A 27,430-nucleotide genomic window follows, 5' to 3' on the forward strand; every position below is an offset into this window, starting at 1 on the left:
GAAGCGCCCAGGGCGCCCAACTCGCCTAACCCCCCACCCGTCCCTGGGTCCATGGAGGCAGCTGCGTTCAGCCTGGGCACAGGTTCACACCCTGAGGCTTCGAAACCAGAGTCGAAAAGCACCCGGAGGCCATGCCCAGCTCTCTTCACACCCAATCACAGCACCGGCACGTGGTGGAGGCGGGGCCTTCCGGACCACAGACCAGGGCCTGAAAAGCCTGAGCCAGACACGCCTGAGCCAGGATCTTGGCCCTCAGCAGCTTAACAGCAAAGTGTGTGCAGAGTGCGCCTGCGCAGTGGTGGCCACCCAAGGTGAGTGCCCCCGACCCGGCCCAGTGAGGGTTGTCTGGGACAGGGACTGGAGGGGAAGTGGTGGAGGAGGTGGTGCAGATCCCCCCAGGAACGAGAACATCTACCTTAACACTGCCAGCCTTGCTGTAGGGAAGCGGGGAGGACCCAGGACCACCCCCACGGTGTGCAAAGCTGTCAACCGAGGGGCTTTCTCATCATCTACCGTAACAGGGCCCCCACTGTGTCGGTGCCTAGAGCGTGGGCAGGCGGCTTTGCCTTTTGGTGGATGCATCGCCCCTTGCCTGTTCTACCCCATCCCAGCCTCAGCCTCCACTGTCGTTGGGGGAATTCGTGGGAGTAAAATTGAAACATGTTTCTTCCAGCATGGTGGCCTTGGTTTCTGGTGGGGGAGTCGGATGGCCGTGGCGAGAGGATTGTCTCATCAGGTCCTCTCTCTTCCCTCTCCAGGTTTAGCACCATGAATCCCTCACTCTTGCTGGCTGCCCTTGGCTTGGCAGTTGCCGCCGCCGTCCCCGTGCTTGATCGAAGTTTAGACGCGCGATGGTCCCAGTGGAAGGCACAGCACAGGAGGGCGTACGCCCCGGTGGGTACCACGTGGACCCGTCCTCAGGGACCCCAGGGAGAGCAGGAGTTCCTGGGCAGAGAGCTCCTTCTAGAGGCCAGCTCTCACCAGGGCAGCACCTGCTGGGCCCCCTACTGAGCACAACAGGGCAGACCCGCCTGCTGGGTCTGAGCGTGGAGCCCGCCTCCCTCAAAGCCACCCTGCCACGGATCCTGTCCCACCTCTGTCTGCAAGGCCACTCCGTGAGGGCGGGCTGGGTCGTGAGTGGAGGTAACGACCATGAGCTGTGTGATTGCCCCTAGAATGAAGAATGGCGGAGGAGAGCCGTGTGGGAGAAGAACATGAGAATGATTGAGCTGCACAACGGGGAGTACAGCCAAGGGAAACGTGGCTTCTCCATGGCGATGAACGCCTACGGCGACATGGTGAGTGTGCTGTGGGTTGCTTGACCCCATACTTCCTCTCCTCTACCAAAATGATCTCTTGTTTTTCAACGTATTCTTCCTTTCTTTGCAGACCAGTGAAGAATTCAGGCAGGTGATGAATGGCTTTCACCATCAGCCAGACAAGAAGGAGAAGGTGTTTGGGAAAGCTGTGTTTCAGGAGGTCCCCTCCTCTGTGGACTGGAGAGACAAGGGCTACGTGACGCCTGTGAAGAATCAGGTATGGGAGTGTCAGGCTCAGCCCCCCTCCCCCCACCTGCCAGAGGACGGCCGGGAGTGGCCGACATGCTGGTAGATGTGGAGAGATGAGGTCAGACACCTGTTCCCGTGTGCGCTCAGGCCGGGAGTAGTGTCAGCATCTTGCTGTCTGTTTTGTGGATGACGGCTTTCATATTCCCTCCTCAGGGTCGGTGTGGCTCGTGCTGGGCTTTCAGTGCCACTGGGGCCCTGGAAGGGCAGATGTTCCGCAAGACTGGCCGGCTCGTGTCCCTGAGCGAGCAGAACCTTATAGATTGCTCTCGGCCTGCAGGCAACTACGGCTGCCGTGGGGGCCTCCCGGATCACGCCTTCCAGTATGTGAAGGACAATGGGGGCCTGGACTCGGAGGACTCCTATCCGTATGAAGCAAGGGTAGGTGGAGCTCTGTCCATTCTCATCACTCAGCTCTGCTTTATCAAATTGGATACCTTCGGCGATAAGAGACAGCTTTTCAGCATTCACGTGTTAGGTGGCAGAATCTGCTTCTGCCCAGTGGCCGTGCTGTCGCCAGAAATCATTAGGTGTTTGCACAGCTCTCAGATGAGATGGTTAACACACAGCCATTCTTGCGTCTGTATAACTCAGTGAACATACACACCATTCTACATCTAATCGGTTTCTCCTTTGCGAAAAATTTCTCATGGACAGGTAGACTTAGGGCATCTCATTGAAGAGACACAAGCCAATTTTCACTTTCAAATCAACCGACCGCATTCCGCTGCCTGGGCGGAATGTAACAGGGTTGACTCAGCCTCCTGGGCTGCAGACTGCTCGGCACCGCGGTTCTAACTCATGTTCCCCAGGAGGCGGATGGCAGTGACCAAAGTCTTTTCTCCCTGTCTCTTTAAAAGGATGGACTCTGTCGGTACAATCCTCAGGAATCTGTGGCTAATGACACAGGCTTCGTGCAGATCCCGGAGCAGGAAGAGGCTCTGATGGAGGCCGTGGCCACGGTGGGACCCATCGCTGTTGCTATCGATGCAAGCCATTCGTCCTTTCTCTTCTATAAAGAAGGTGAGCATGTGTCTATGTAGAAATGGATGCAGAAAAATTGTGAAAGCACCAGGACATCCCAGATGGTGATCTCTGTTTCTTGTGAAAGTCACTATCACGATGGGGGCCTGTGGATGGTGCACAGTTCATTCTGTTTTAGGGGCTATTTGTACCCGATGTTTGCATTTCGCATCGCTTCAGGCATGTCCTCATAAGTGTATGCACTTAAAAAATAGCTCTGTCATTCACTGTGTGGACTAGTTTACTGTTGTGGGGCAGGCATTTGTTGCAATGGGATGTTGGCACCCCATATCGGAGTGCCTGGGTTCGAGTCCCCCCCTCCACTTCTGATCAAGCTCCCTGCTAATGTGCACCCTGGGAGACAGGTGGTTGGGTCCCTGCCGCACCCATGTGGGAGACCCAGATTCAGCTCTGGGCTCTTGGCTTTGGCGTGGGGAGTGAAGCAGTGGATAAAACATCTCTGTGGGTCTCTGTCCCTGTGCCTTTCAAATAAAAAAAAAAAAGTGAAAAAGAAAGAAATCTACATTTCAACTTATGTCGACTTTCTCTGACTTCTGAATGTTTAAAACATTTCCAAAGATTTTTATTTCTGTCATAAATATGAAAAGAGCCTCTTGACTTAAGTTTCTGTGTGTTATTTGCTATTTTCTTAGACAGACATCCTTTGATGAGATTTCAAAGAGAGGTCTTCTAGGCCTCCAGGCGACTTTTCTACAAAAGGATTTGTGCTAATCAGCATTTCAGCTCCCTTTAGAGGAGAGCCTGGATCCCTTGCCTTGAACACAATGGGGCCTCTTTCATTCTTAACTGCAATTTATGTCATTGCACTGCGTTTAGACATGCCTCTAAATGGGCCATTGTCCGGGTCCCCTGGACCTCTCAGCCCAGCACTGATTCTTCCTCCCCAGGCATTTACTACGAACCCAACTGCAGCAGAGAAAACTTGGATCATGCTGTGCTGGTGGTCGGCTATGGCTTTGAAGGAGCGGAAAGCGACAACCAAAAGTACTGGCTGGTCAAGAACAGGTAGGAACGCCCCCAAATGCTTCTATTGGCAACCAAGGGGGAACTCCCGCTTGCAGTCAGCAGTTGGAAGCAGTTGCACAAATCCTAAGCACGCTTCTGAAATCCTGGATGTCTTACTCCTACTGGGGGTGAGCACAGAAGTGGTATGCATGATTTATCACTAAGATGCCATCAAAAGGGGCTGACGTTGTGGCGCAGTGGGTTAAAGCCCCAGTCTGCAGCACCAGCATCCCATATGGGTGCCGGTTCACATCCCGGCTGCTTCACTTCCGATCCAGCTCTCTGCTGTGGCCTGGGAAAGCAGTAGAGGATGGCCCAAGTCCTTGGGCCCCTGCACCCACATGGGAGACCTGGAAGAAGCTCCTGGCTCCCGATTGGCCCAGCTCCAGCTGATGCAGCCATTTGGGGAGTGAACCAGTGGATAGAAGACCTCTCTCTCTCTCTCTCTCTCTCTCTCTCTGCCTCTGCCTCTCTGTAACTCTGCCTTTCAAATAAATAAATAAATCTTTTAAAAAAGGATGCCATCAAAAAGCCTAGTATCGAGTTACCCATTTCTAAATTCTGAACACCTCTTAATTTTGTACTATTTCTGGCTGGAAAGGTGTCCTATCCCTTTTCTCTCTCTGTTTAGAAAGCTCTGCGCCAGGTCGGTACTGGACAGACGTGATGTACAGATGTAGATTCAGCCGTTTATAAAGGATAAGTAAGAGTCGCTGCCTCTCCTGTTTCTCTGTGTCAGTCTGAGGCTGGGGCACGGGGTTAAGGTCAGGTACTATTGCTCCTAAACCAAAGTGTTATTCTATCAAATGCAAAACCTGTTTCTCCTTCAGCTGGGGTAAAGGATGGGGCATGGATGGCTACATGAAGATGGCCAAAGATCGGAACAACCACTGCGGAATCGCCACGGCAGCCAGCTACCCCACCGTGTGATCTGAGGCGCGATGACGAGGAAGGACTTGCCGGGGACAGCGTATTTTGGGAGGAGTTTCCTCTTTGCACTGCCAGCTCCACCTTGTGTGGGACACAGCACTTGAACACTGAAGATTCAAGTTAGGACCTAACGTTTGATGTTTGCTACTAGTAATAGGTTGCCATTGCTTCAATTTACGCTATCAGGATATTTGCATTGTGGATTTGCCAAAATTATTTATTGATTAATAAAGTTAATTTTATGCAATATGAAAAGTTTTGTTGTTTTTAGTGCACTGACTTCTTGGGCAGTCAAACCCATAACGGGGCTCCCCAGACAGAACTAAACGTGGCAGTGGTGCACGGGAAGAAAGAGGGGGCACCTGCCAGCTCTCCTGGCTACGAACGTGCAGATCCATGTCCCTGCCTGTGCCTCTGTCGCTCCCAGTCCTTGTAAACCTCACAAGTGATCTCTAAGGACAAAGGAAATGGTTTCAGAGAAGAGCAGCCTCGCTTGTTAGACACACATGTGATTTCTTTCCTGGAAAAGGGCCTGAGAGGTCACGGTCGCTTCTGCAGCCCAGGCCAGCCCCCGGCAGCCCCTGGGAGGCCTGGTCCAGAGCCCCGGCCCCAGCTGCGGGTGGAGGCACCGTGGCCACTTTGCAGTGGAGGACGTCCGGGCAGGGCCCCAGGGCACCCGAGGCTGGGTAGGGGACAAAGTCTTGACTTTGAGGCTGCCTTCAGACCCACTGCTGTGGCCTGGGAGGGTGGGAGACAGGGAGGGACCAGAACCAGGGGTGGTCCATGGCCACATTTAGACCACACAACACTGAAAGGCAAATGTGGGAATCCCGGCCTGCATTGCACTGGTTAGAGAGCACACCCGCCCATCCCCCGAGTGTTTCCAGAGTCCCACTCAGGAAGCCCCCGGGAGCAGGTGGAAGAAGTGAGTGATGGAGCACGGAGGTGACAGCTGGGGTCTCAGCCCCTGGGGCCTCCAGCAGTCTCTGACCTTGTTTACGCTGATGGGACCGCGAGCCACGCTGACTCACCTTGGCCTCCCACTGCGGCTGCTACCGTTTCTAGCTTTTGTCCTAAAACTGGCCGATGTTGCCGAGGAGGGAAGGAGCTGGGTGTTGAGGTAAAAGCACTCAGGGTGGCAGCAAGAGCCTGGTGTGGGTGGGGACCTTCGTGTGACAGAGCTGGAGTTAAGTAGCACCTGCTGTGTGCAGGTTATCAGCACCCACCCCAAGGGGCAGGGCCATCAGGGACAGTGTGGGAGTCAGGGAGGGCTTCCAGGAAGAAGGGAGACAGACCACAGCCAGAGCCAGGTGTGAGAAGAGACGGAGAGGCAGGGTCTCGGCAGGGAGCCCCTGGGTTAGGCTGCTTCCCTGTCTCTCACCGAGAACCAATGCTCCCGGAACCCGGCTGCGTGGGGCAGCTGTTCACACTCCCTGGTGGCCTCGGCCACGTGGTCCCCACTTGGGGGTCACTGTTCCTGCAGGAGGCAAATATGGGTTTGGCTGGACTGGGTGTCCAGGGGCCTCCCTTGAGAGGCTGGTCCTGGAGGCTGGTGCTGGCTGGGCCTCTGCCGGTGCCGAAGATCACACACCTGCTCCTGGCATGGGCATCCCACAGCGCGAGCACGGAGTGAAAGAGCTGCTGTCTGCGTGGCCCACGCTGAGAAACTGCCCACTGAACTCCACGACCACCACCATCCGTGAGTAAGGAAAGCATCTTTGAGATCCACGTCTCTTTTGCAGAGTGGGTGTGGCAGGTGTGTGTGTGTGTGTGTTGGGGGAGGGGCTGGTGGTGGATGAGAGCTACAGGACAGGAATGTTCTGGAATTCTGGCCTCACCGAGGTAGCCTGATTGGAGCCTTGTCCTGTGGTAGGTTTCCCTCGAGGTCATCTCCCTGTAACTCTTGGTGAAGCCCTCCCTGTCTCCCCTGGCTGGGAACACTCAGCCCACCCTTCTCAGAGAGGCTCTGTGTAGCTGAGAATTGCCCAGGCAACGCTGGGGTCAGCTGCTGGCGGAGGCTCCTGCATCTGTGCCCTGGGAGGGACCCGCTGGGCAGGCTCAGTGCGAGTCTCAGGACAGGCACCCCCAGCTGGAGACGCCTCTTTGTCAAGTGACCCAAGGACCCTCTGTGTCTCCCCTCCCCTCCCCTCCTTTTCCTTGACCGATTCTTCAATTTTTCCCATGAACGACACGCATCTGTAGCAATGACCTCCTGAAAGTAGTTAAATTTTATTATAACATTGAAATAATGTTTAAAACAATTAAAAATTTTAAATAAAAACTGAAATAATACAACACAAAGGGAAAGTGCCTCCTCATATCCCATCCAAGCAAAAACACCTTGAGCTCTGGACATGTGATAATAGAACACTTGCTCTGGTCCTTCCTTCTCCCCTAGAGGGCGCCACATCCCTGATGTAAACTAGAGCTTTGCCCACACTGCCACTGAGGGTGTGCTAGGCTGTGAGTTCCTTGTTTTCCCAAGGGAACTTAGGCGAGGTAGGGAGGGAACAGCATTATCTCTTCACTATTGAGTCTCCAGCTCAGCACAGCACTGCTTTGTATAAGGGGCCCAAAATACTGGATGAAAGCATACATGTTAAAGGAACAGCAACAACAAAAAACCACTTTGGTCGGCGCTGTGGCGTAGCAGGTTAAAGCTTCAGTCTGCGGCACTGGCATCCTATATGGGCACTGGTTTGAGTCCCAGCTGCTCCACTTCTGATCCAGCTCTCTGCTAATGGCCTGGAAAAGCAGCAGTGGAGGATGGCCCAAGTGCTTGGGCCCCTGCACCCACATGGGAGACCGGGAAATAGCTCCTGGCTTCAGATCTGCCCAGCCCCAGCCTTTGCAGCCATTTAGGGAGTGAACCATCAGGTGGAAGACCTCTCTCTCAGGCTTTCCCTCTCTCTGTCTGTAGCTCTGCCTCTCAAATAAATAAATAATCTTTTAAAAAGAAGCTGAAAAGTTCCCATCTGACCACAGAATGGTGATCTCACAGAGGTTAGGAGGGATAGGGGGAATGGGATGAGTTTGGATGATGGGTACCAAATGAAAGTCAGATGGAAGGGGTAAGTTCCTAGTGTCACATAGCATAGTGGGGAGGCTGGAGTTCCCTAGTATACACTGGAAGAACAAATAGAAGGAAGAAGCTCGAAGCCTCCAGTCATCAAATAACATCAAAGAAGGAGAAGTGTTGTTTGCCCAGTTTTGATCAGTAGACATTTTATATATGTATGAAAATGTCACACTGTATCGCATGTCAATGTATAATTATTATTAATAAAATATTTTTAAATGGCTATTATTAAAAAGATGAAAAATAAATGCTGGTGAGAATGTGGAGAGGGGGAACTCTCATGCATTGTTGAGGGGAATGTGATTTAGCACAGCCAGTATGGAAAACAGAACAGAGGTTCCTCAGAAAACCTGGAGAGAATTAACATCTGATCTGACTATGCCACTACTGGGCGTGACTATGCAAAAAAAATGAAATCATTGTATCAAAGAGATAGTGGCACACCCATGTTTGGTACAGAACTATAAACAATATCCAGGATATGGAAGCAGCAACCTAAATGCTGCCAATGGTTAGGTGGCTTAAAATATGAGGTATATATACACTATGAATATTATTCAGTCCAAAAAACGAGTGAAATCCTATCATTTATGACATTCTATATGGACATAATGTTAAGTGAAATAACCCAAATCAATACAAAGATCGTATGTTCTCACTCATGTGTGGAAGCTAAAATTGTTGATCATGTAAAGTAGAGATTAGAATAGAGGTTACTAAGGAAAGGGTAGTTAAAATAGAGTTGAGGATGGGGTAGTAGTTGTACAATCTACATAGCACAGCAGGATAAATATAGTGCACAATAAATAATTACACATTTCAAAATAACCAGAGGAGAAGAGTTTAGAGATTCTCAACACACAGATGACAACTGAGAAGATGGGAATGCTAACTACACTGATTTGGTCATTTCATATTGTGTATTTGCATCACATCATAATACTGTACCCCATAAACAAGTACAATGATTGTGTCTCAGTTTAACAAAAACTGAACATAATTATTAAATAAAAATAAAACCATTTTGCTATTCACCCCAAAATTATTATTATTATTATTTTTTTGCTCTTGGATCATTTGTTGAATTTTGCTCCAAGCAAGGTTTGGGTCACAGTCATTGCGCTGGCTGACATAAGACCCCCAGTGAGGGGCCGGTATTGTGGTATAGCAGGTAAAGCCGCCGCCTGCAGTGCCGGCATCCCATATGAGTTCTGGTTCAAGTCCTGGCTCCTCCATTTCTGATCTAGCTCTCTGCTATGGCCTTGGAAAACAGTGGAAGATGGCCTAAGTCCTTGGGCTTCTGTGGGCCCTGGATGAAGCTCCTGGCTTCAAATCAGCCCAGCTCCAGCCGTTGCGGGCAATTGAGGAGTGAACCAGCAAATGGAAGCTCTCTCTCTCTCTCTGCCTCTCCCTTTCTCTCTGTGTAACTCTGACTTTCAAGTAAATAAATAAATCTTGAAGAAGAAAAAAAAAAGACCCTCAGTGGATGCCTGCAACTGTGGATGGTACTACACTCCATATGACGCTTTTTACTACGCGTGTATATCTGTGAAGAAGCTTAACAAACACATTAGGCATGCTAAGCATGAACAACAATACCTGATAATAAAATAGAACCATTCTAACAACGTGCAGTAACCAAGTGGCCAGGATTACTCCTTTTGGGCTTCGGGGGCATCGCTGGGTAAAATAAGAGTGGCCTGAACACAAGAACCGCGGTACTGCAGTCGACCTGATAACCTAGACAGCTACTGCGTGACTCGTGGGAGGGCTCAGCGTCGAAGCCCGCACAAGGGAAGGATTCACGTCCTGGCCATGAAGGAGTGGCGTGGCATGAGATTCCATCACAAGGCTCAGAACGGCTTGCGACTTACATGCCATGAACGGTTTCTTTCTGGACTTTTCCATCTGGCGTTCTCTGGCCCTGGGGGAGTGCGGCTAACTGAGTCCCTGCAAGGTGCACCTGTGGATACGCTGCAGTGTTTACAAGTAGGAGGGCCAGAAAGCCACCCACTGCCTCCTCGCTGGCATGCACAGTTCTGTCCGGAGAGCCCAACTACGCGTTTGACTATGCAAGAAGCCAGTTCTCTAAAAACAAAGCGAAGATCCACCACTATGTTGGAAATCAAGTTTTATTTTTAAAAATAAAAAAGATACATCCTTTAAAATATGAAAATCCAAAGTCACCAAGTAAGCCAACAATACAAAACTCGCTATAGCAATAATTATAATGGTAGTTGCATTTTAACAAGTGTAAAGTATCACAGAGTTCGAGCCCCAACTTGGGGATCTGCAGGAATTTAAGAGTTGTATCCTACCCAGGAGGGCCTGGTCCGGTTGAAGACAGAATTTCCTCCTCCAGATACACAGTCCCAATCAAAGGCTTCCTTATCAGGGGGCATCAGCTCACACAGTGGGGTAGCTGGCATGGGAGGCGATTCCACAGTGGTTGTTTCGGTCTTTAGCTATCCTTATGTAGCCAGCCTCGCCCCATCGCTTACCCCAGCTGAAAGAAAAGCAGGTTTTCCATTTCATGGAGAGAATAAAGTATAGTGACTTTATTAACAACGACATCTAGCTTGAGCAGCGTGTCAGAGGTCATGGACTTAGCAGAAAGAGGCAGATATTTGGGTTGGTCCTTTATAAACTGCTGAACCTAAATCTGCATATCACTTCTGTGCACAGTGCCCCACTGCAAAATCACAGGCAGAAGCAGGACAGGTTGTCTTTTTAGCCAGATGTTGCATGATTATTTAAGCTGTCTAAACTGACAAATGCAAAGGTACTCGTGCCGCCAGCAAGCTTGCGACGGTGTCTGAATGTTATAATCACATGTGACACTGCTGTGTTCACCCTTAGTGGGAGGAAGACATCCAGGATTTCAGAAGCCTGTTTAGGATTTGTGGTCCTGCCTCCAGCTGCTGATTGCAAGCAAGAATTCCTTTTTGGTTGCCAATAGAAGCTTTTGGGGGCATTCGTACCTGTTCTTGACCAGCCAGTACTTATTGCTGTCGCTTTCCGCCCCTTCATAGCCATAGCCGACCACCAGCACAGCGTGGTTATGGTGTTTGCTGCTGCAGTTGGGTTCGTAGTAAATGCCTGGGGAGGAAGATCAAAGATTGGTGGAGAGGGTCCAGCGGACCCCTGACAGCGACCCATCTGCCACCCACAGGAAGGGAGGCTTCTCTACATGCCATAAATTCCAGAAAAGACTTACAAATTGGAGCTATTGTCATCAAACCCAGGGTTCTGGGATCTCATCTATAACCAGTGGAAACACAAATTAGAATGAACCCTTATGTAAAAAAATTGGCCGGGAGGCCTAAAAGACTACCCTGAAATCCTGTAATTCAACTCCCAGGGCATCAGTCTTAGGAAATAAAGTACAAAATGGCTTGAATCACCAGGCTCCTGCCAGATTAAATGACTGAAGTAGAGGTCTCTTTAAAAATTCTTAAATATCAAGCATTTGGAGAGAACGTTAGGTCGATTAACCCATAAAACAAATGATACAGCTATTTTAAACATTATGAGGTATGGGGATATGCTTCTGGTGATGACGGGTGGAAACACCCTGCACAAACACCCTGCACAAACACCATGCACAAACACTGTGCACAAATACCATGCACAAACACAGAGCACAAACATTGTGCACAAACGCTGTGCACAAACACAGAGCACAAACATTGTACAGAAATTCCACAACAATGAAATCTCTGCAGCCAATTATTTACACTGAACGTCACACACCAGACAATCCACATTCTCTGGTTTCACAACTCTTACGCATCAGTGTCCACAAAGAATACTGACCTTCTTTGTAGAACTGGAAGGAAGGGTGGCCTGCATCAATGGCAACGGCGATGGGGCCCACTGTGGCCACGGCCTCCATCAGGGCATTTTCCTGCCGAGGGATCCGCACGAAGCCTGTGCCGTTAGCCACAGACTTCTGGGGATCGTACCGACAGGGGAGATTCTATTCAAGGCAAAGGGGAAAGAGCTTGGTTACTGCAATCCCCCTGCCTCCCTGGAGAGCATGCGTGTGAACGACAACCCTCAGCACTTTGGAGCAATTGCAAGTGAGCACTGTTACAGATCACCCCAGGCAGTGGAAAATTAGCTCCCGTCAGTGAAAGGCCCGAGGTTTATCTATCAATACGATTTTCACAACACAGGAATTTGCATTATATGTATAACATGTGCATAACAAGCAGAACAGCCGTGTGTCAACTATGTCATCAGAGAACTGTGTGATACCTAATAATTTATAACGACAATACACCGATTTGCATTGAGAGTCCCTGCTGTCTGTGGACTCGGAAATGTGTGTGTCCTATCTGAAGGTGCCCACTTTGCAAAGCGGAGCTCAGTGACAACAAGGTAAGGAGCTCCACCTACCCTTGCTTCATACGGATAGGAGTCCTCCGAGTCCAGGCCCCCATTGTCCTTCACATACTGGAAGGCGTGATCTGTGAGGCCCCCACGGCAGCCGTGGTTGCCTGCAGGCCAAGAGCAATCTATAAGGTTCTGCTCGCTCAGGGACACGAGCCGGCCAGTCTTGCGGAACATCTGCCCTTCCAGGGCCCCAGTGGCACTGAAAGCCCAGCACGAGCCACACCGACCCTGAGGAAGGAATATGAAAGCCGTCATCCACAAACAGACAGCAAGACGCTGACACCACTCCCGGCCTGAGCGCACACGGGAACAGGTGTCTGACCTCTTCTCTCCACATCTACCAGGATGTCGGCCACTCCCGGCCGTCCTCTGGCAGGTGGGGGGAGGGGGGCTGAGCCTGACACGCTCATACCTGCTTCTTCACAGGCGTCACGTAGCCCTTGTCTCTCCAGTCCACAGAGGAGGGGACCTCCTGAAACACAGCTTTCCCAAACACCTTCTCCTTCTTGTCTGGCTGATGGTGAAAGCCATTCATCACCTGCCTGAATTCTTCACTGGTCTGCAAAGAAAAGAAGAATACGTTGAAAAACAAGAGATCATTTTGGTAGAGGAGAGGAAGTATGGGGTCAAGCAACCCACAGCACACTCACCATGTCGCCATAGGCGTTCATCGCCATGGAGAAGCCACGTTTCCCTTGGCTGTACTCCCCGTTGTGCAGCTCAATCATTCTCATGTTCTTCTCCCACACGGCTCTCCTCCGCCATTCTTCATTCTAGGGCCAATCACACAGCTCATGGTTGTTACCTCCACTCACGACCCAGCCCGCCCTCACGGAGTGGCCTTGCAGACAGAGGTGGGACAGGATCCGTGGCAGGGTGGCTTTGAGGGAGGCGGGCTCCATGCTCAGACCCAGCAGGTGGGTCTGCCCTGTTGTGCTCAGTAGGGGGCCCAGCAGGTGCTGCCCTGGTGAGAGCTGGCCTCTAGATGGAGCTCTTTACCCAGGAATTCCTGCTCTCCCTGGGGTCCCTGAGGACGGGTCCACGTGGTACCCACCGGGCTGTACGCCCTCCTGTGCTGTGCCTTCCACTGGGACCATCGCGCGTCTAAACTTCGATCAAGCACGGGGACGGCGGCGGCAACTGCCAAGCCAAGGGCAGCCAGCAAGAGTGAGGGATTCATGGTGCTAAACCTGGAGAGGGAAGAGAGAGGACCTGATGAGACAATCCTCTCTCCACGGCCATCCAACTCCCCCACCAGAAACCAAGGCCACCATGCTGGAAGAAACATGTTTCAATTTTACTCCCACGAATTCCCCCAACGACAGTGGAAGCTGAGGCTGGGATGGGGTAGAACAGGCAAGGGGCGATGCATCCACCAAAAGGCAAAGCCGCCTGCCCACGCTCTAGGCACTGACACAGTGGGGGCTCTAGGCTTTGCACCAGAGCTACTGAGGTCATGGGGTAATGTCCCACGGATGTCCCTGTCTGGTCCTGCAAAAGTGGGAAAGAGGAGAGGGAACCCCAGGATTGGGAGGACCCCTCACACCTCATACACCAGGAGGGACATGTGTCTTTTAACCTCAGCTTCTGGGATGCGCTCCAGGAGACCCTGGGAAGACCAGCAGCTACCACCCCTGCTGCCTCACACCCCGGCCTGGTCTGCCAACACCCTCACATTGCCTCAGCCAGCTCCTGGGTCCTGTGGTGGCCACGCTCGCTGGAAGCCAGGGCACTCAGTGCCAGCTCCTGGGCAGTGCCAGGCAGGCCCCCGGACTCCGTGTTCAGGTCTGGGTCGGCTTTTCCAGGCTGCACCCCTGGCAGGCCGGTCTCAGCTCACTCCACCTGCCCTTGCCCTCTCTGCACAAGAGCCCTGAAGCCCAGAAGGTTGCCCAAGGGCGCCAGAAACAGTGAGCATCCCAGCCGAGGGTGCAGGGGATGCACTGCGTGCCAGGAAGCTGACCACTGACCCAGCCTGAGACTCCGCGATCGGTCTCCGTGCCTCCCTGGAGTCCCCAGGAGACCTCCCCGCTTTCTCCTGTGCTCCGTTCCCACGGGTCACGTCTGCTGCCCCCACTGCCCCGTGCGGAGTCCCCACCTGCCAGAGGCACTCACCTGGGCCCTCAGAGGTCCTGGCCCCATCCTGGCTGACTCGGACTTTAAGGCCAAGATCTGAGGTGGGATAGGCCCCGCCTCCACCGCATGCCTGCTCTGCGATTGGCTACACCTGCCCCTGGGGGAGGCTTGGGCCCCTGTGCCCGCGGCGGGGCAGGTGCAGGGCTCGGCTCACCCAATGCGTTCCAGCTCCCAGCTGGGCCTGGGGCTCATGAGAAGCCATCCAGGCCAGTCCAGCCTCCCCTTTGTCCCTTGTGCTGCGGGGTGTTTGGGCCAGGCCCCGCAGCGCGTGCAGTCTGGCGGTTCCTGCTCCAGGCGCCGCGCAACCGGGGTCGGGGCCTGGTCGGGTTCTCTCTCAGCTCTGGGTGCTCTGTGGCCAGAGACCTGGATAGGCAGGGCGGGTCTCCCATGCAGCTCCGGTGATGGTCGCGGCCCCAGCCCGGGAGGTTTGGGGGCCAGGACGGCTGCGTGCGCGGCTCTCGGCCGGCCGGGCGTGTGCCTGTGTCTGCCTTGGTGGCAGGATTTAAGATACTCAGTTTAGGAAGCCAGGGGGCCAAGCTGTAGCTCGGCATCAGGTTAAAGCTGCTTCCCAGGATGCCAGCATCCTATATGGGTGCCGGTTCCAGTCCTAGCTGCTCCACTTCTGATCCAGCTGCCTGTTAATGCGCCTGGGAAAGCTGCTGAAGATGGCACAAGTGCTTGGCGCCCTGCACCCATGTGGAAGACCCCGGTGGAGCTCCAGGCTCCTGGCTTCCACATGGCCCAACATCAGCCCTTGCAACCATATGGAGAATGAACCAGATAGAAGGTCTCTTCCCTTGCCTCCCTCCCCCATCTCTCCCTCTCTTTCTAACTCTGCCTTTCAAATAAATAAAATAAATATAAGAAAACGTTTAGATAGAGAAAAAATATACAAAATGCACATTAACTCTTAAAACGAAGGGTTTAAAGACACAACCCGAAGTGTTCTAAACCTTTGTCCTTTTAATTGCATAAAAAATTGTAGAAAATATCTTTGAGGCAAAAAACCATCACATCTTTCCCCCCACAATATCTGTCTATGCCTATTTTTATTCCATTGATAAAAAATAGTCATAAGATATTTCCTTTTATAAGCTTACTTATAATTCAAAGTGAGTTGATAACATATGTAGGACAATCACACCTATAATTTTCTCATTGTGTTAACACATATATAACATTAAAATTACCATTTTGGGGTCTGCATTGTGGTGTACTGGGTAAAGCTGCCACCTGCAATGCCAGCAAACCATATGGGCATCCGTTTGTGACCTGGTTGCTCAGCTTCCAATCCAGCTTCCTGCTAATGGCCTGAAAAAAGAAGCCAAAGATGACCTAAGTGTTTGGGCTCCTTGCTGCCCATGTGGGAGACCAGGATGAAGACTCTGGCCCAGCCCTGGCCATTGTGGCCATCTTGGGAGTGATTCAGTAGATGGAAGCTCTCTCTCTTTCTAACTCTGACCTTCAAATGAATAAGTAAGTCTTAAAAAACAACAACAACAACAGCAAAAAAACAAACGGGCCAGTGCCGTGGCTCAATAGGCTAATCCTCCGCCTAGCGGCGCCGGCACACCGGGTTCTAGTCCCGGTCGGGGCACCGGATTCTGTCCTGGTTGCCCCTCTTCCAGGCCAGCTCTCTGCTGTGGCCAGGGAGTGCAGTGGAGGATGGCCCAGGTGCTTGGGCCCTGCACCCCATGGGAGACCAGGAGAAGCGCCTGGCTCCTGGCTTCTGATCAGCGCGGTGCACTGGCTGCGGCGGCCATTGGAGGGTGAACCAATGGCAAAGGAAGACCTTTCTCTCTGTCTCTCTCTCTCACTGTCCACTCTGCCTGTCAAAAAAAAAAAAAAAAAAAAAAAAAAAAAAAAAAAGAAAGAAAGAAAAAAAAAAACCGAAACTACCCTTTGAACCATTTTTTGAGTGTGCAGCTGTCATCACCATCCGTCTCCAGAACTTTCTGGTCTCCTGTGTACCCATTACACAGCAAACAGCTCTCCGCTCCCCTCCCCCTCCCCCAGCCCCAGCATCCAGAATCTGACTACAGCATGCTTTGAGCTTATCCCCTTCCCAACTCCAGTTGAAATTTACTTGCAATTTTAACAGTATTAAGAGACGGGACCTTTAAGAGAAGGTTAAGCTGTGTCGTGGCATGTGTTGGCATTTCTGTCCTTCGTAAGGCTGAGCAGTACTCCACAGTCTGTAGATACTGCTAGTTGTTTGTCTTCTCATCTGCGGGTGGACATTTGGGCTGTTTTCCCATTTGGCTACTGTGAATAATGTTGCCAGCAGCATAGGTGTACAAACATCTCTGAATCCTACTTTTCTCTTGGGTGTACTCAAAGTAGGCTTGTTGCATACATAATTCTGTGGTTAATTTGATTCTATGGTTCCCACAATGGACGCCTTTACACGGCCACCAGCCATGCCCAAGGGCTCCAGGGGTTCTGACTTGTGCTCACCCACTGCTTAGCAACACGCAACCTGTGTTCTCCCGCTTCTTGGTCCCTTCGTGTCTCTCTGGAGGAATGTTGCGTCAACGCCTTTGCTCTCCACTTACTGGGTCATTTTGTTGTTGGGTTTTGGGAATTCTTTTTTTATGTAAAAGTTGTAAAATTTTATTTTCTTTTTTTAAAAACTTTTATTTAGTAAATATAAATTTCCAAAGTACAGCTTATGGATTACAATGTCTTTCCCCCTCCCCATAACTTCCCTCCCACCCGCAACCCTCCCCTCTCCCGCTTCCTCTCCCCTTCCATTCACATCAAGATTCATTTTCAATTATCTTTATACAGAGAAGATCAATTTAGTACATATTAAGTAAATATTTCAACAGTTTGCACCCACACAGAACATAAAGCATAAAGTACTGCTTGAGTACTAGTTATAGCATGAATTCACATTGAACAGCACATAAAGGACAGAGATCCTACATGAGGAGCAAGTGCACAGTGACTCCTGTTGTCAAATCAACATTCATGTTTATGGCATCAGTAATCTCCCCAAGATCTTTTTTTAATTTTTTTTTTTATTTTTGACAGGCAGAGTAGACAGTGAGAGAGAGAGACAGAGAGAAAGGTCTTCCTTTTCCTTTGGTTCACCCCACAATGGTTGCTGCGGCCAGCGCGCTGCGCTGATCAGAAGCCAGGAGCCAGGTGCTTCTCCTGGGCTCCCATGTGGGTGCAGGGCCCAAGCACTTGGGCCATCCTCCACTGCCTTCCCGGGCCACAGCAGAGAGCTGGCCTGGAAGAGGGGCAACCGGGACAGAATCCGGCGCCCCGACCGGGACTAGAACCCGGGTGCTGGCGCCGCAGATGGAGGATTAGCCTAGTGAGCCGCGGCGCCGGCCTCTTTTTTTTTATTATTAATTTTTTTATTTAATAAATGTGAATTTACAAAGTGCAACTTTTGAATTGTTGTGGCTCCCCCCCCACCTCCCTCCCTCCTGAGGCCCTCCCCTCTCCCACTCCCTCTCCCATCCCACCCTTCATCGAGATTCATTTTCAATTACCTTCATATATAAAGATCAACTTAGTATATACTAAGCAAGGATTTCAACAGTCTGCACTCACGGGAATTCTTTATTCCGAGTATTAATCTTATCATGTATGTGACTTGTACACACATTCTTCCATGCTATGAATTGCTTTCTTACTATGTTGAGAGGATCTTTTAATGCAGAAAAAGTTTCACTTTGATGAAATCTAATTTAGCTATGTTTTCTTTTGTGCCTATGCTATATTGAAAGCCATCACCACGTTGCATGTTGTGAAGACTTTTCCCTATGTGTCCTTTATGCATTTCATGGTTGCAGCTGTTCTGGTGAGGTTAATTTGAGTTAATTTTTGTATGTGCTATGAGGATAGATTCCAACTTCCTTTATTTCCAGGTTTCCTAGCATGATTTGTTGACAACAGAATGATCCTGGAACCACACATAAGATCTTTTTTTTTTAATCTCTGTATAAGCAGGTTAAAGCCCATATGTGCATCCCATATGTGTACCGGTTCTAGTCCTGGCTGCTCCTCTTCCAATCTAGCTCTCTGCTATGGCCTGGGAAGGCAGCAGAGGATGGCCCAAGTCCTTGGGCCCTTACACTCATGTAGGAGACCTGGAAGAAGCTCCTGGCTCCTGGCTTCAGATTGGCGCAGCTCCGGCCATTACAGCCATCTGGGGAGTGAACCAGCTGATGGAAGACCTCTCTCTGTGTCTCTATCTCTAACTCTGTCTTTCAAATAAATAAAATAAGTCTTTACAAAAAAAAAAAAAAAAAGAAATGGTAGCACTTCTCTGTAAAACTAGCTGGCTGGCACTCAGTTATAGAAATATACTATATGGAAAATGGCTAGAAGAAAGTGTTCTGTTGTTGCTTTCACACACCACGAGGTCCAATGCCATCAATCATTCAGATCTGAGATCTGAGCACGTGTTCCACTGTGTGTGTTATACAGATGGCCTCAGCCCATCACCAGAAGATGGAACAGGTGGAAAGCCCCGAGACTGAGTCAGCACGGGTCCCTGGAGCCTGACAGCCGGCGGTGCGGCAGGTGCTGCTCTGAGGAACGGGGTCCTCTCGTTTCCTGGAACATCATGTAAACGCCCTGGAGGAGACACACTCTCCTTCACACAGCAGGGCTCATCGAATGCCACACCACGGCAGGTGCTTTGGCATGCTGAGTGCCTCTACATAAAGAGATCGGTGGGCCCGTGAAGCAGCCTCAGATGCGGCTTCTTTCTGATCTCCTCCTGCCCTGCTGCCTCTCGGCCCTTCTTCTCCTGCAAAGTGAATCCGAGAACCCGGAATTCCCGTCTCCCTTGCAAAATGACAACTTTCTCCCCGCAACCTGCCATCCTGCTCTAACCTCCCCCCCCCCCCCCCCCCCGGCCTTCTGCTTAGCGGCGGGTCATAAAGCAATTCTCTGTCCCAGCTTGTCTGGTAACTGGTCATTCCAGATCAGTCCTGTCCCACACACAGAGACCAAAAGTAACCTGGTGGACCGGCCTTGCTGGGACCCCACTCGGTGGGACGTCCCACCCTTGATCCGACCACATTTCTATGGTGCTGTCCGTCTTTCATCAAACTTCATCATAATAATAGTTCTCCCTGGGTCTTTAGATTCTTAATGCCAAAGGCATTCGTGTCAAGGAAAACTTCTATGAAATGGATTATACTTTTCTCTTATTGGCCTGTCTTTTGTGATGGGAACCTTGGTGGTGATCTCTACGATGGTTCAGGAAAGATATGACAGCTCTCTGTGCCTCTAATCCCAAGTGTTCTCAGGTCTAAAGTTATCCCAAGAAATATTTGCCTGCAGGAACATAAGGATATGTTTTTTTAAAAAAGATTTATTTATTTCTTTTTTTTTTTTTTTTTTTTTTTTTTTTTTTTATTTTTGACAGGCAGAGTGGACAGTGAGAGAGAGAGAGACAGAGAGAAAGGTCTTCCATTGCCGTTGGTTCACCCTCCAATGGCCGCCGCGGCCGGCGCGCTGCGGCCGGCGCACCGCGCTGATCCGATGGCAGGAGCCAGGAGCCAGGTGCTTTTCCTGGTCTCCCATGGGGTGCAGGGCCCAAGCACCTGGGCCATCCTCCACTGCACTCCCTGGCCACAGCAGAGGGCTGGCCTGGAAGAGGGGCAACCGGGACAGAATCCGGCGCCCCGACCGGGACTAGAACCCGGTGTGCCGGCGCCGCTAGGCGGAGGATTAGCCTAGTGAGCCGCGGCGCCGGCCAAAGATTTATTTATTTCTTTGAAAGTCAGAGTTACGCAGAGAGAAGAGAGGCAGAGAGATAGGAGAGGCAGAGAGAGAGAGAGAGAGAGAGAGAGAGAGAAGGAGAGGCAGAGAGAGAGAGAGAGAGAGGTCTTCCATCCGATGGTTCACTCCCCAGTTGGCTGCAACAGCTGGAGCTGCGTCGATCTGAAGCCAGGAGCCAGGAGCTTCTTCCGTGTCTCCCATGTGGGTGCAGAGGCCCAAAGACTTGGGCCACCTTCCACTGCTTTCCCAGGCCATAGCAGAGAGCTGGGTCAGAAGTGGAGCAGCCAGGTCTTGAACCGGCGCCCATATGGGATGCCAGGGTGTTAACCCGCTGTGTCACAGCACTGGCCTTTTGATGGCTAACATATTCCACTCCATGAATGTGCTGCATTTCGTTTCTCCGTTCCTCAGTTGGTGGACCTTTGACTGCTTCCGCTGTTTCGGCTGTGATGAGCAATGGTGCCACGGACACTACCGCAGGTGTTTCTGCATTTCTGTATGTTTTCCTTTCTCTTCAGGAAGGGAACCACATGCGTAACTTTTTGAGAAACTATCAGGCTGCTTCCCACAGTGACTACAACACTTTATTTGATGAAAGGGAAGAAATGGGAGATTTATGTGAGCTTTTATTTCTATCTTTTTTGGTTTTCCTATGGATTTCTCCTTCCTACTCATTATTTACAGTGAGGAGGATAATGAAATTGACACATACAAAGGTTCTGCCAGAAATACTGGACTTAAAAACTCAATTTATAGAGTATTATAAAACTTCCCTGTTAAAACCTTTCTGCATTGCAGCCAGGTCTGCATTAAAATAGCAAGAAATGGCAACCCAGTGGAGTCAACCATCTTCAGTATCCTTTCATGGAGTTGCCAGTCATGCTGGCTTTGGAATGCAGAGAATGCTAGCCCCACTTCTGACAGGCATACACTTGAAGACGAAGCCTTGCTCGCAGCAACCCTTGGTTTCAGCCGCTGTAACATGGGAAGAGCACCATTGGCCCCCTAAGGCCATGTTAAAAAATGAGATGATGCAACATGAGTGTTGATAGAACCAGCCATAGCCAGAATTTCTCCCTGGAAAATTCACCTATCCTTGGGAAATGACATTCAATCCAGGGGCACGTTAACTTTGCAGCAAAGACTGTTGAGGCTGAGGCACTGTCCACAGATCCTGTCCACAGCCGTGACGGTGCTTATGAAACGGAAGTCTGCTGTAATGCACAAGAGCGAGTCAAGGATCAGAGAAGGCCGGCGCCGCGGCTCAACAGGCTAATCCTCTGCCTGCGGCACCTGCACCCCAGGTTCTAGTCCTGGTCGGGGCGCCGGATTCTGTCCCGGTTGCCCCTCTTCCTGTCCAGCCCTCTGCTGTGGCCTGGGAGTGCAGTGGAGGATGGCTCAAGTGCTTGGGCCCTGCACCCCATGGGAGACCAGGAGAAGCACCTGGCTCCTGGCTTCGGATCAGCGCGGTGCGCCGGCCACAATGTGCCGGCCACAGTGGCCACTTAGGGGATGAACCAACGGCAAAGGAAGACCTTTCTCTCTGTCTCTCTCTCTCACTGTCCACTCTGCCTGTCAAAAAAAAAAAAAAAAAAAAAAAAAAAGAATCAGAGAAACAGATTTCAGCAGCTGAAACCCTGGGAGCTGGCTCCCTCCCATACAAGCTGGTCCTGTGCTGTTGTCCTCCATGTTTAACCTTACTGTCGTGAGAAGCTCTCCCCTCTGGGATTCCAGACTTGTGAGTGGTCTGGAAGGAGGCAGACATGTGGCTCCCGTTCCACCAGGGGGAGAAAGGCAGTGGGTCTTGAGCAGTTTAGGTTTGTGGTGCCTGGGGTCCCCGGCCTGGGTACACAGTGATGTGAATAGTGTGGCCTTGCACTTACCCCATCCATCTCCCCACGTCTGTGGATTGGATGTTGGGGTGGGCAGGGCAGGGAGGCTGGATAATAGAAGCCCAATGATTGAATGATTGGAATTGAGAAATGTTTTGATTTTCATTTATCCAGAAAATCCCTATTATGTCCTTTTTTTTTTTTTTTTTTTTTGTCAGGAGGTCCTATGGTGTGGACATGGTGTGAACCATCACTGCTACTTCCCTGTGCTGGGGGAGCTTATAATCAAATGGAATCATACAGACTTTGTACTTCTTCTCATTGACCCAACACTGAGCATTTTTCCTTATTTATGAATTCCTAGGTGATGAGGTTTCTACATAGCCTCCCATTGCCTTAAAATAGTGACTCTTAGAAAGCATGGCTGGGGCCGGCACTGTGGCGTAGTGGGTAAAGCCGCCACCTGCAGTGCTGGCATTCCATTTGGGCGCCGGTTCAAGTCCTGGATGCTCTTATTCCAATCCAACTCTCTGTTATGGCCTGGGGAAGCAGTAGAAGATGGCCCAAGTCCTTGGGCCCCTGTACCTGTGTGGGAGACCCAGAAGCTCCAGGCTCCTGGCTTCAGATCGGTGCAGCTCCGGCCCTTGCGGCCAACTGGGAAGTGAACCAGTGGCAGGAAGACCTCTCCCTCCCCCTCTCCCTCTCCCTCCTCCTCCCCCTCTCCCTCCCCCTCCCCTTCCCCCTCCCCCTCTCCCGCTCTTCTATCTGTGTAACTCTGACTTCGACCTTTTGATACAGGTGGCCTGGCGCCCTCTATCATGCGTGGAACGTGGCTCTCTAATTCAGGTGTTTCTTGGCTCATCATGAGTGCCTACCAGCTGTCCTTGGCTTTGCCCCAGCTCAGCCTATTGTGATCTGTGTCTGTTTTTTTTTTTTTTTCTTCAATTTCCAAAGACTCACATGCCCAAACCATGGAACTGCAGGCTCCAGCCCGGTGAGTCCTGGTGGTGATCTGGAAACAAGGGTGGATGTTCCCACTCAGGGAGAACAGGTTAACGGCCAAGATGGCACAGTTGTTGGGGGCCTGCAACCTTCGTGTCTGAACCCAAACCCTGCCACCACCTTGGTATCTTTCCTCAAAGCACAAAACATTCATTTGAATAGAATGGAGACAGAATCCACCGCCCACCAACAAGGATCAAAAATGGGATCAAATCATAAAAACTCTTCCATCTTCCATCCAATATCACACAACAGGCATCTTTTTGTCAGTAGATATCTAGTAATTCATTGTTAGGACAAATCTCAATTCGTTTCACAATCTTCTATTTTCCTATTGAGGAATATTTCCATTTCTTTTTCATTTATAACCAGTACTGTGAAGATACAGCGAGTATGAGATATGTGTGAGTACTGTTATAAATCCACCTGCATAATGCCTTCCTATGATAACTTCAAGTGTGTTTGGATTTCACAATTTCTTTATGGAGTTCTCCAAATGTTCCAAGTCTTAACCTATGGAATCTTCCCTATAATCTTCAAATTTCCCATATCTTTAGAGACTTGATGCTTGCTCTCTGGTCAGAGCTCTTGCCAAAGAGTTCTGGGGCATTTGATTCAATGAAGGCACTTCTAAATCTTTGGAGCCCCAGGGATCCCCAGGGAGAATGGCCCCGTTCTCAACATCTTCCAGTGGAAAACCCGTCTGCTTCATCCTCTACTACAACACAAATAACCATGGCAAAGCTCTCTGTTAGGGCTCAATGAGTTTATTCTGCTGTGTGTGGCCCAGCTAGGCTTGGATTGACAGCTAAGCTTGCTCTGTGTCTCACCTTCAGATACACAGGGCCAAGTTTGCCTTACCAGTTGCATTCCTGGCCTTGCTTGTGGTCCTGTCAGGCAGCAAGTAGAGCGACATCTCTGTGCCGGCGCTTGGCCAATACTGAGTGATGGAGACCATGATAATGATGTTGACAAGTAGCCGTGGGAAGCTGGTGAGGGATTTGGTTGAGGGGGCGCAGGGACAAGTGGTTACCCAGAGCCAAGCTGGCTCCTCTGGAGAGGAAAGAGGTTCAGGGAGCCATTGCTTTTGGGGGAGACTCTGCTTCCTTCACATCAGTGCCAGCAACACTGCACCTGTCGCCACACCAGGTGCCAATCACACAAATGAGAAGATGAGAAGATCCGTGGGTCAGGTAATGCCCTCCAGTGAGGGCACTGATGTGAACCTTCACAGTGCAATGAAGCATCCTGGCAGGGCTGCTCCTTCCACACCCCACCTTCCTCCACCTTTTCCAGGGGATGCCCCCCGGTTTGTACAGAAGACTGTGCCAGGAACTCCAAGGGACCCCAACAGTCTGGGTATGGATCCCTTGAAGGCTGTGCAGGGTGTACCTGTAGCATGGTCAAATTCAATTATCTTCTTTATTTATTTGTTTTTTATTTGACAGGTAGAGTTATAGACAGTGAGAGAGAGAGACAGAGAGAAAGTCAATTATCTTCTAATAATCTAATAATCTAACATGTAGAAATCCAACTAACATCACCAGCAACGGGTTTTGAAGATTTTCTTTCCGTTCTTGCTGAGTGATATCATAAAATCTCTTAACTGTTGCCAACAAATGTAGTAATAAGTATTCTTTTTTTAAAGTTTTATTTATTTATTTACTTATTTGAAAGGCAGTGTTACAGAGAGGCAGAGGCAGAGAGAGAGAGAGAGAGAGAGAGAGAGAAGGAGAGAGAGAGAGAGAGTCTTCCATTTGCTGGTTCACTCCCCAGATGGCCACAACGGCCAGAGCTGTGCTGATCTGAAGCCAGGAGCCAGGAGCTTCTTCCAGGTCTTCCAAGTGGGTGCAGGGGCCCAAGGACTTGGGTCATCTTCTACTGCTTTCCCAGGCCAGAGCAGAGAGCTGGATCAGAAGTGGAGCAGCTGGGACCCAAACCAGCACCCATATGGGATGCTGGCACTGCAGGCAGTGGCTTTACCTGCTACACCACAGTGCCGGCTCCTAAGTATTCTAAGAGGGTTACAGTTAATTCATAAAAGAATGTTTTTCCAGAGAAAGAGAAAATCAGAAGGCCACATAAATGTATTGTTTTACTCAACAATAAATGCTTCTCTCCTAGATTTTAACTGTTGTGTGTTCAAAAGGAAAAACACATATTTTATATCCAATGAAAAACAGAAAATAAAAAGTATAGATGCTTATCCCAGCTTTACCAACAACAGGGAAAATGCCTGAGTGTTTCAGGGTGGGCCAAGCCGAGCAAATCGGTGTAGCTGTCAGCACGGACGTTTCTGAAAACCTCCTACTAACGCTGAAAAACAGCTGTGTCTCCACGCTAGATAAAACAGAAAACGCAGGCTCTGTTGTTGTACACGTCACGTGATTTCAGCTCCATTAACACACGTCTAGAAAAAGCAGCTGCAGGCCCTAAACACTTCCTCTTGCACCAAACTGCCTAAGTCACGAGGCACCGCCCTGCCCCAGGCCCAGCCGCACCGGGCTGACCCCTGTGCAGGCGCAGGTGCGTGGGGCCTCGGCAGTGCACGCCAGGGTCTCCGCCCTGTGAACATCCTCACAGAGTCCCATGGTTTGGGGGAAGCAGCGTGGCCTCCCGTGAGATTGGCGCCGTCCTTCATGGAGACAGAGTGGTTCTCATGCACACAGGCCGGGGCCCCACGAGGGTTGTGCAGAACGCCGGGCGGGCTCACGTCGGGGAGGAGCCTCAGGACGGTGCAGAGGGGCAGCCGGGGTGGGAGAAAAGTTCTCATGTTCTGCTGGGTCTCCTTGAGCATGGGTAATGCCACTTACGGTGGAATCAGCGAGAATCAAGGCTGCGGGTCAGAAAAACACGCCTTGATGGTGGGAGAATCCCTTACCCTGCGTGCATAACACAAACACCACACGCACGTGCACACACACACGAACATAGACACTCACACAAATACACATGTATACATTTGCACATGTACACAGTACCCATGGACCCATGCACACTTACAACCCACCCACATACCCACATCCGCACCAACTTGGTCACACAGGGGCGCACGGAGACTTTTATGTACGTGTTCAAAATGTGCACATGGACACTGTGGTCACACGCATTTGCACCAATGTACATACACACCAGATTACAGCATACATACTGGGCAGAGCTCATTAAGCTAGGGCCCAGCTGTGCTCAGCTGTGGGCCCACGGCCTATCTAAATTGGTCATAACCCAAGTGTGCATCTCTTTGCCTCCAGCTGTCAGAGTGTGGCTGACCCAAACCAGCTGTCATTTAGTTGTAAAAGTCTTTGACTCCCATGGGACAAGATGCGCTTGTCCACATCTTGCTTGGGTCCCTTCTCTGTGACCCTGACAAGGAGCCAGCCGGGTTGAAGTCACAGCCTCAGGCACTGTCGCCCTGGTTTTAGCTGCGAGGATGATGGCGCCATGGCCCTGGGTCAGGCCCAGGACTCTGCTCTAGGCATTGGCATGGTGCCTCCCTGCCTGTTCCCCACCCTCAAGCCACTTCACACCTTCCTCATTGAGAATTGGCCTTGGGAGCGGTCACAAGCTAGCGGCCACCTGGGGCCACAGTTCCAGGAAGGGCCGAGCGGCTGTCTGTCCTAGGCACATTCTTGTTCTGCATCAGGCACTCCCCAAGCTTTCTGTCCAGTGATGCGGAAGAGGCTGATTCTCTCCCAGGCCCACTCTGTCTGGCCAGGGGCCCCATCTGGGACAGATGAGCCTGTCCCTGTCCTGGGTTCACATCTGGCAGCTGCTGAGGCCCGGGGCCCCTCGTCAGCACCTGATTTCCGGTTGCCATGGTGAAGCCTGATGTCCCCCTTAGGGTGCCACCCAAAGCCACCACTGTCTCTGAAAGCTGCCCCTGAGAGTGCATCCCCGAGGTGGCTGTGGACCATGGTGGGCATGGGGCTGGCACCGCGACAGGTGTCCCCAGGGCAGACAGATGGCCGCACGCCCCTCCCCCTCAGCAGTGCGGTCTGCTCAGTGCTCAAGTCTCCCCTTCCCGGACCCTCGCCCAGTCCTGGAAGACCACGCCACCACCCTCCTGTGAGTCCAATTGAGCCACAGCCATGGAGGGAGGCGCAAACCAACCAGAGCAGCAGAGGTCCAGAGGTCCCTCCTTCCTCCCTCTCCCACCGTGACGACCATGGCAAGGGTTTTGTGGGAGCCATCACAGCCATCAGATTCTTCCAATGGCGACCCTGCATGTTTCCTGCTGTGCTCTGCCAGGCTGCTCTGAGGACCACGGGTGGTCTTGCCCTTGCCCTACAAGCCATCCTGTCGCCCAGATGCTGTGGGCTTCCAGTTTTAGCCTTTGACTTTTGAAAAACACTCTAATAAAATACACGCATTGGATGTCTCACCTTCGCCACACCAGTCAGTGGCCGTAGACGGTCACGATAGTATGCAACCATCGGTTCCCCCTGCATCACCCCTGCTGTTGTCTTACAGAACCCAGACTCTGCTCCCTAGGTAAAGGCCTTGAAGGCCTGGCCTCGGGTCTCCTGCCTGCCCTTAAGGCTGTCCAGTTCCCTGGCCCTGGCAGCCGCTTCTGCAGGAAGAGCCAGGCCTTCGCTGGGAAGGGGCTATTCTGGGGATCCAGCCCTGGGGACTGTGGTTAATGCAAGTTCTGCAGTTGTATTTGCAAACCCCTTTCTATAAAGGACACCGCT

At 51.1% G+C, this 27,430-nt stretch overlaps 2 protein-coding genes across 2 annotated transcripts; one reads left to right on the forward strand and one right to left on the reverse strand.

The window, feature by feature from the left end:
* Positions 1 to 755: 755 nt before the first annotated feature.
* Positions 756 to 4,788, forward strand: LOC100356256 (procathepsin L). Its single transcript, XM_002708291.6, has 7 exons — positions 756 to 894; positions 1,176 to 1,298; positions 1,390 to 1,536; positions 1,722 to 1,946; positions 2,426 to 2,588; positions 3,497 to 3,614; positions 4,445 to 4,788. The coding sequence occupies exons 1-7, from the start codon at positions 769 to 771 to the stop codon at positions 4,542 to 4,544; spliced, it is 1,002 nt and encodes a 333-aa protein (XP_002708337.3). The 5' UTR covers positions 756 to 768; the 3' UTR covers positions 4,545 to 4,788.
* A 4,949-nt stretch (positions 4,789 to 9,737) lies between these two features.
* Positions 9,738 to 14,673, reverse strand: LOC100347623 (procathepsin L). Its single transcript, XM_002708270.6, has 8 exons — positions 14,134 to 14,673; positions 13,076 to 13,211; positions 12,672 to 12,794; positions 12,434 to 12,580; positions 12,025 to 12,249; positions 11,440 to 11,602; positions 10,605 to 10,722; positions 9,738 to 10,129 (listed from the first exon to the last, which is right to left on the reverse strand). The coding sequence occupies exons 2-8, from the start codon at positions 13,199 to 13,201 to the stop codon at positions 10,030 to 10,032; spliced, it is 1,002 nt and encodes a 333-aa protein (XP_002708316.3). The 5' UTR covers positions 13,202 to 13,211; positions 14,134 to 14,673; the 3' UTR covers positions 9,738 to 10,029.
* Positions 14,674 to 27,430: the final 12,757 nt, after the last annotated feature.

Source organism: Oryctolagus cuniculus, chromosome 1, assembly GCF_051225735.1.
Source record: "Oryctolagus cuniculus isolate XC-2025 breed Fujian yellow rabbit chromosome 1, ASM5122573v1, whole genome shotgun sequence".
Classification (NCBI taxonomy): Eukaryota; Metazoa; Chordata; class Mammalia; order Lagomorpha; family Leporidae; genus Oryctolagus; species Oryctolagus cuniculus.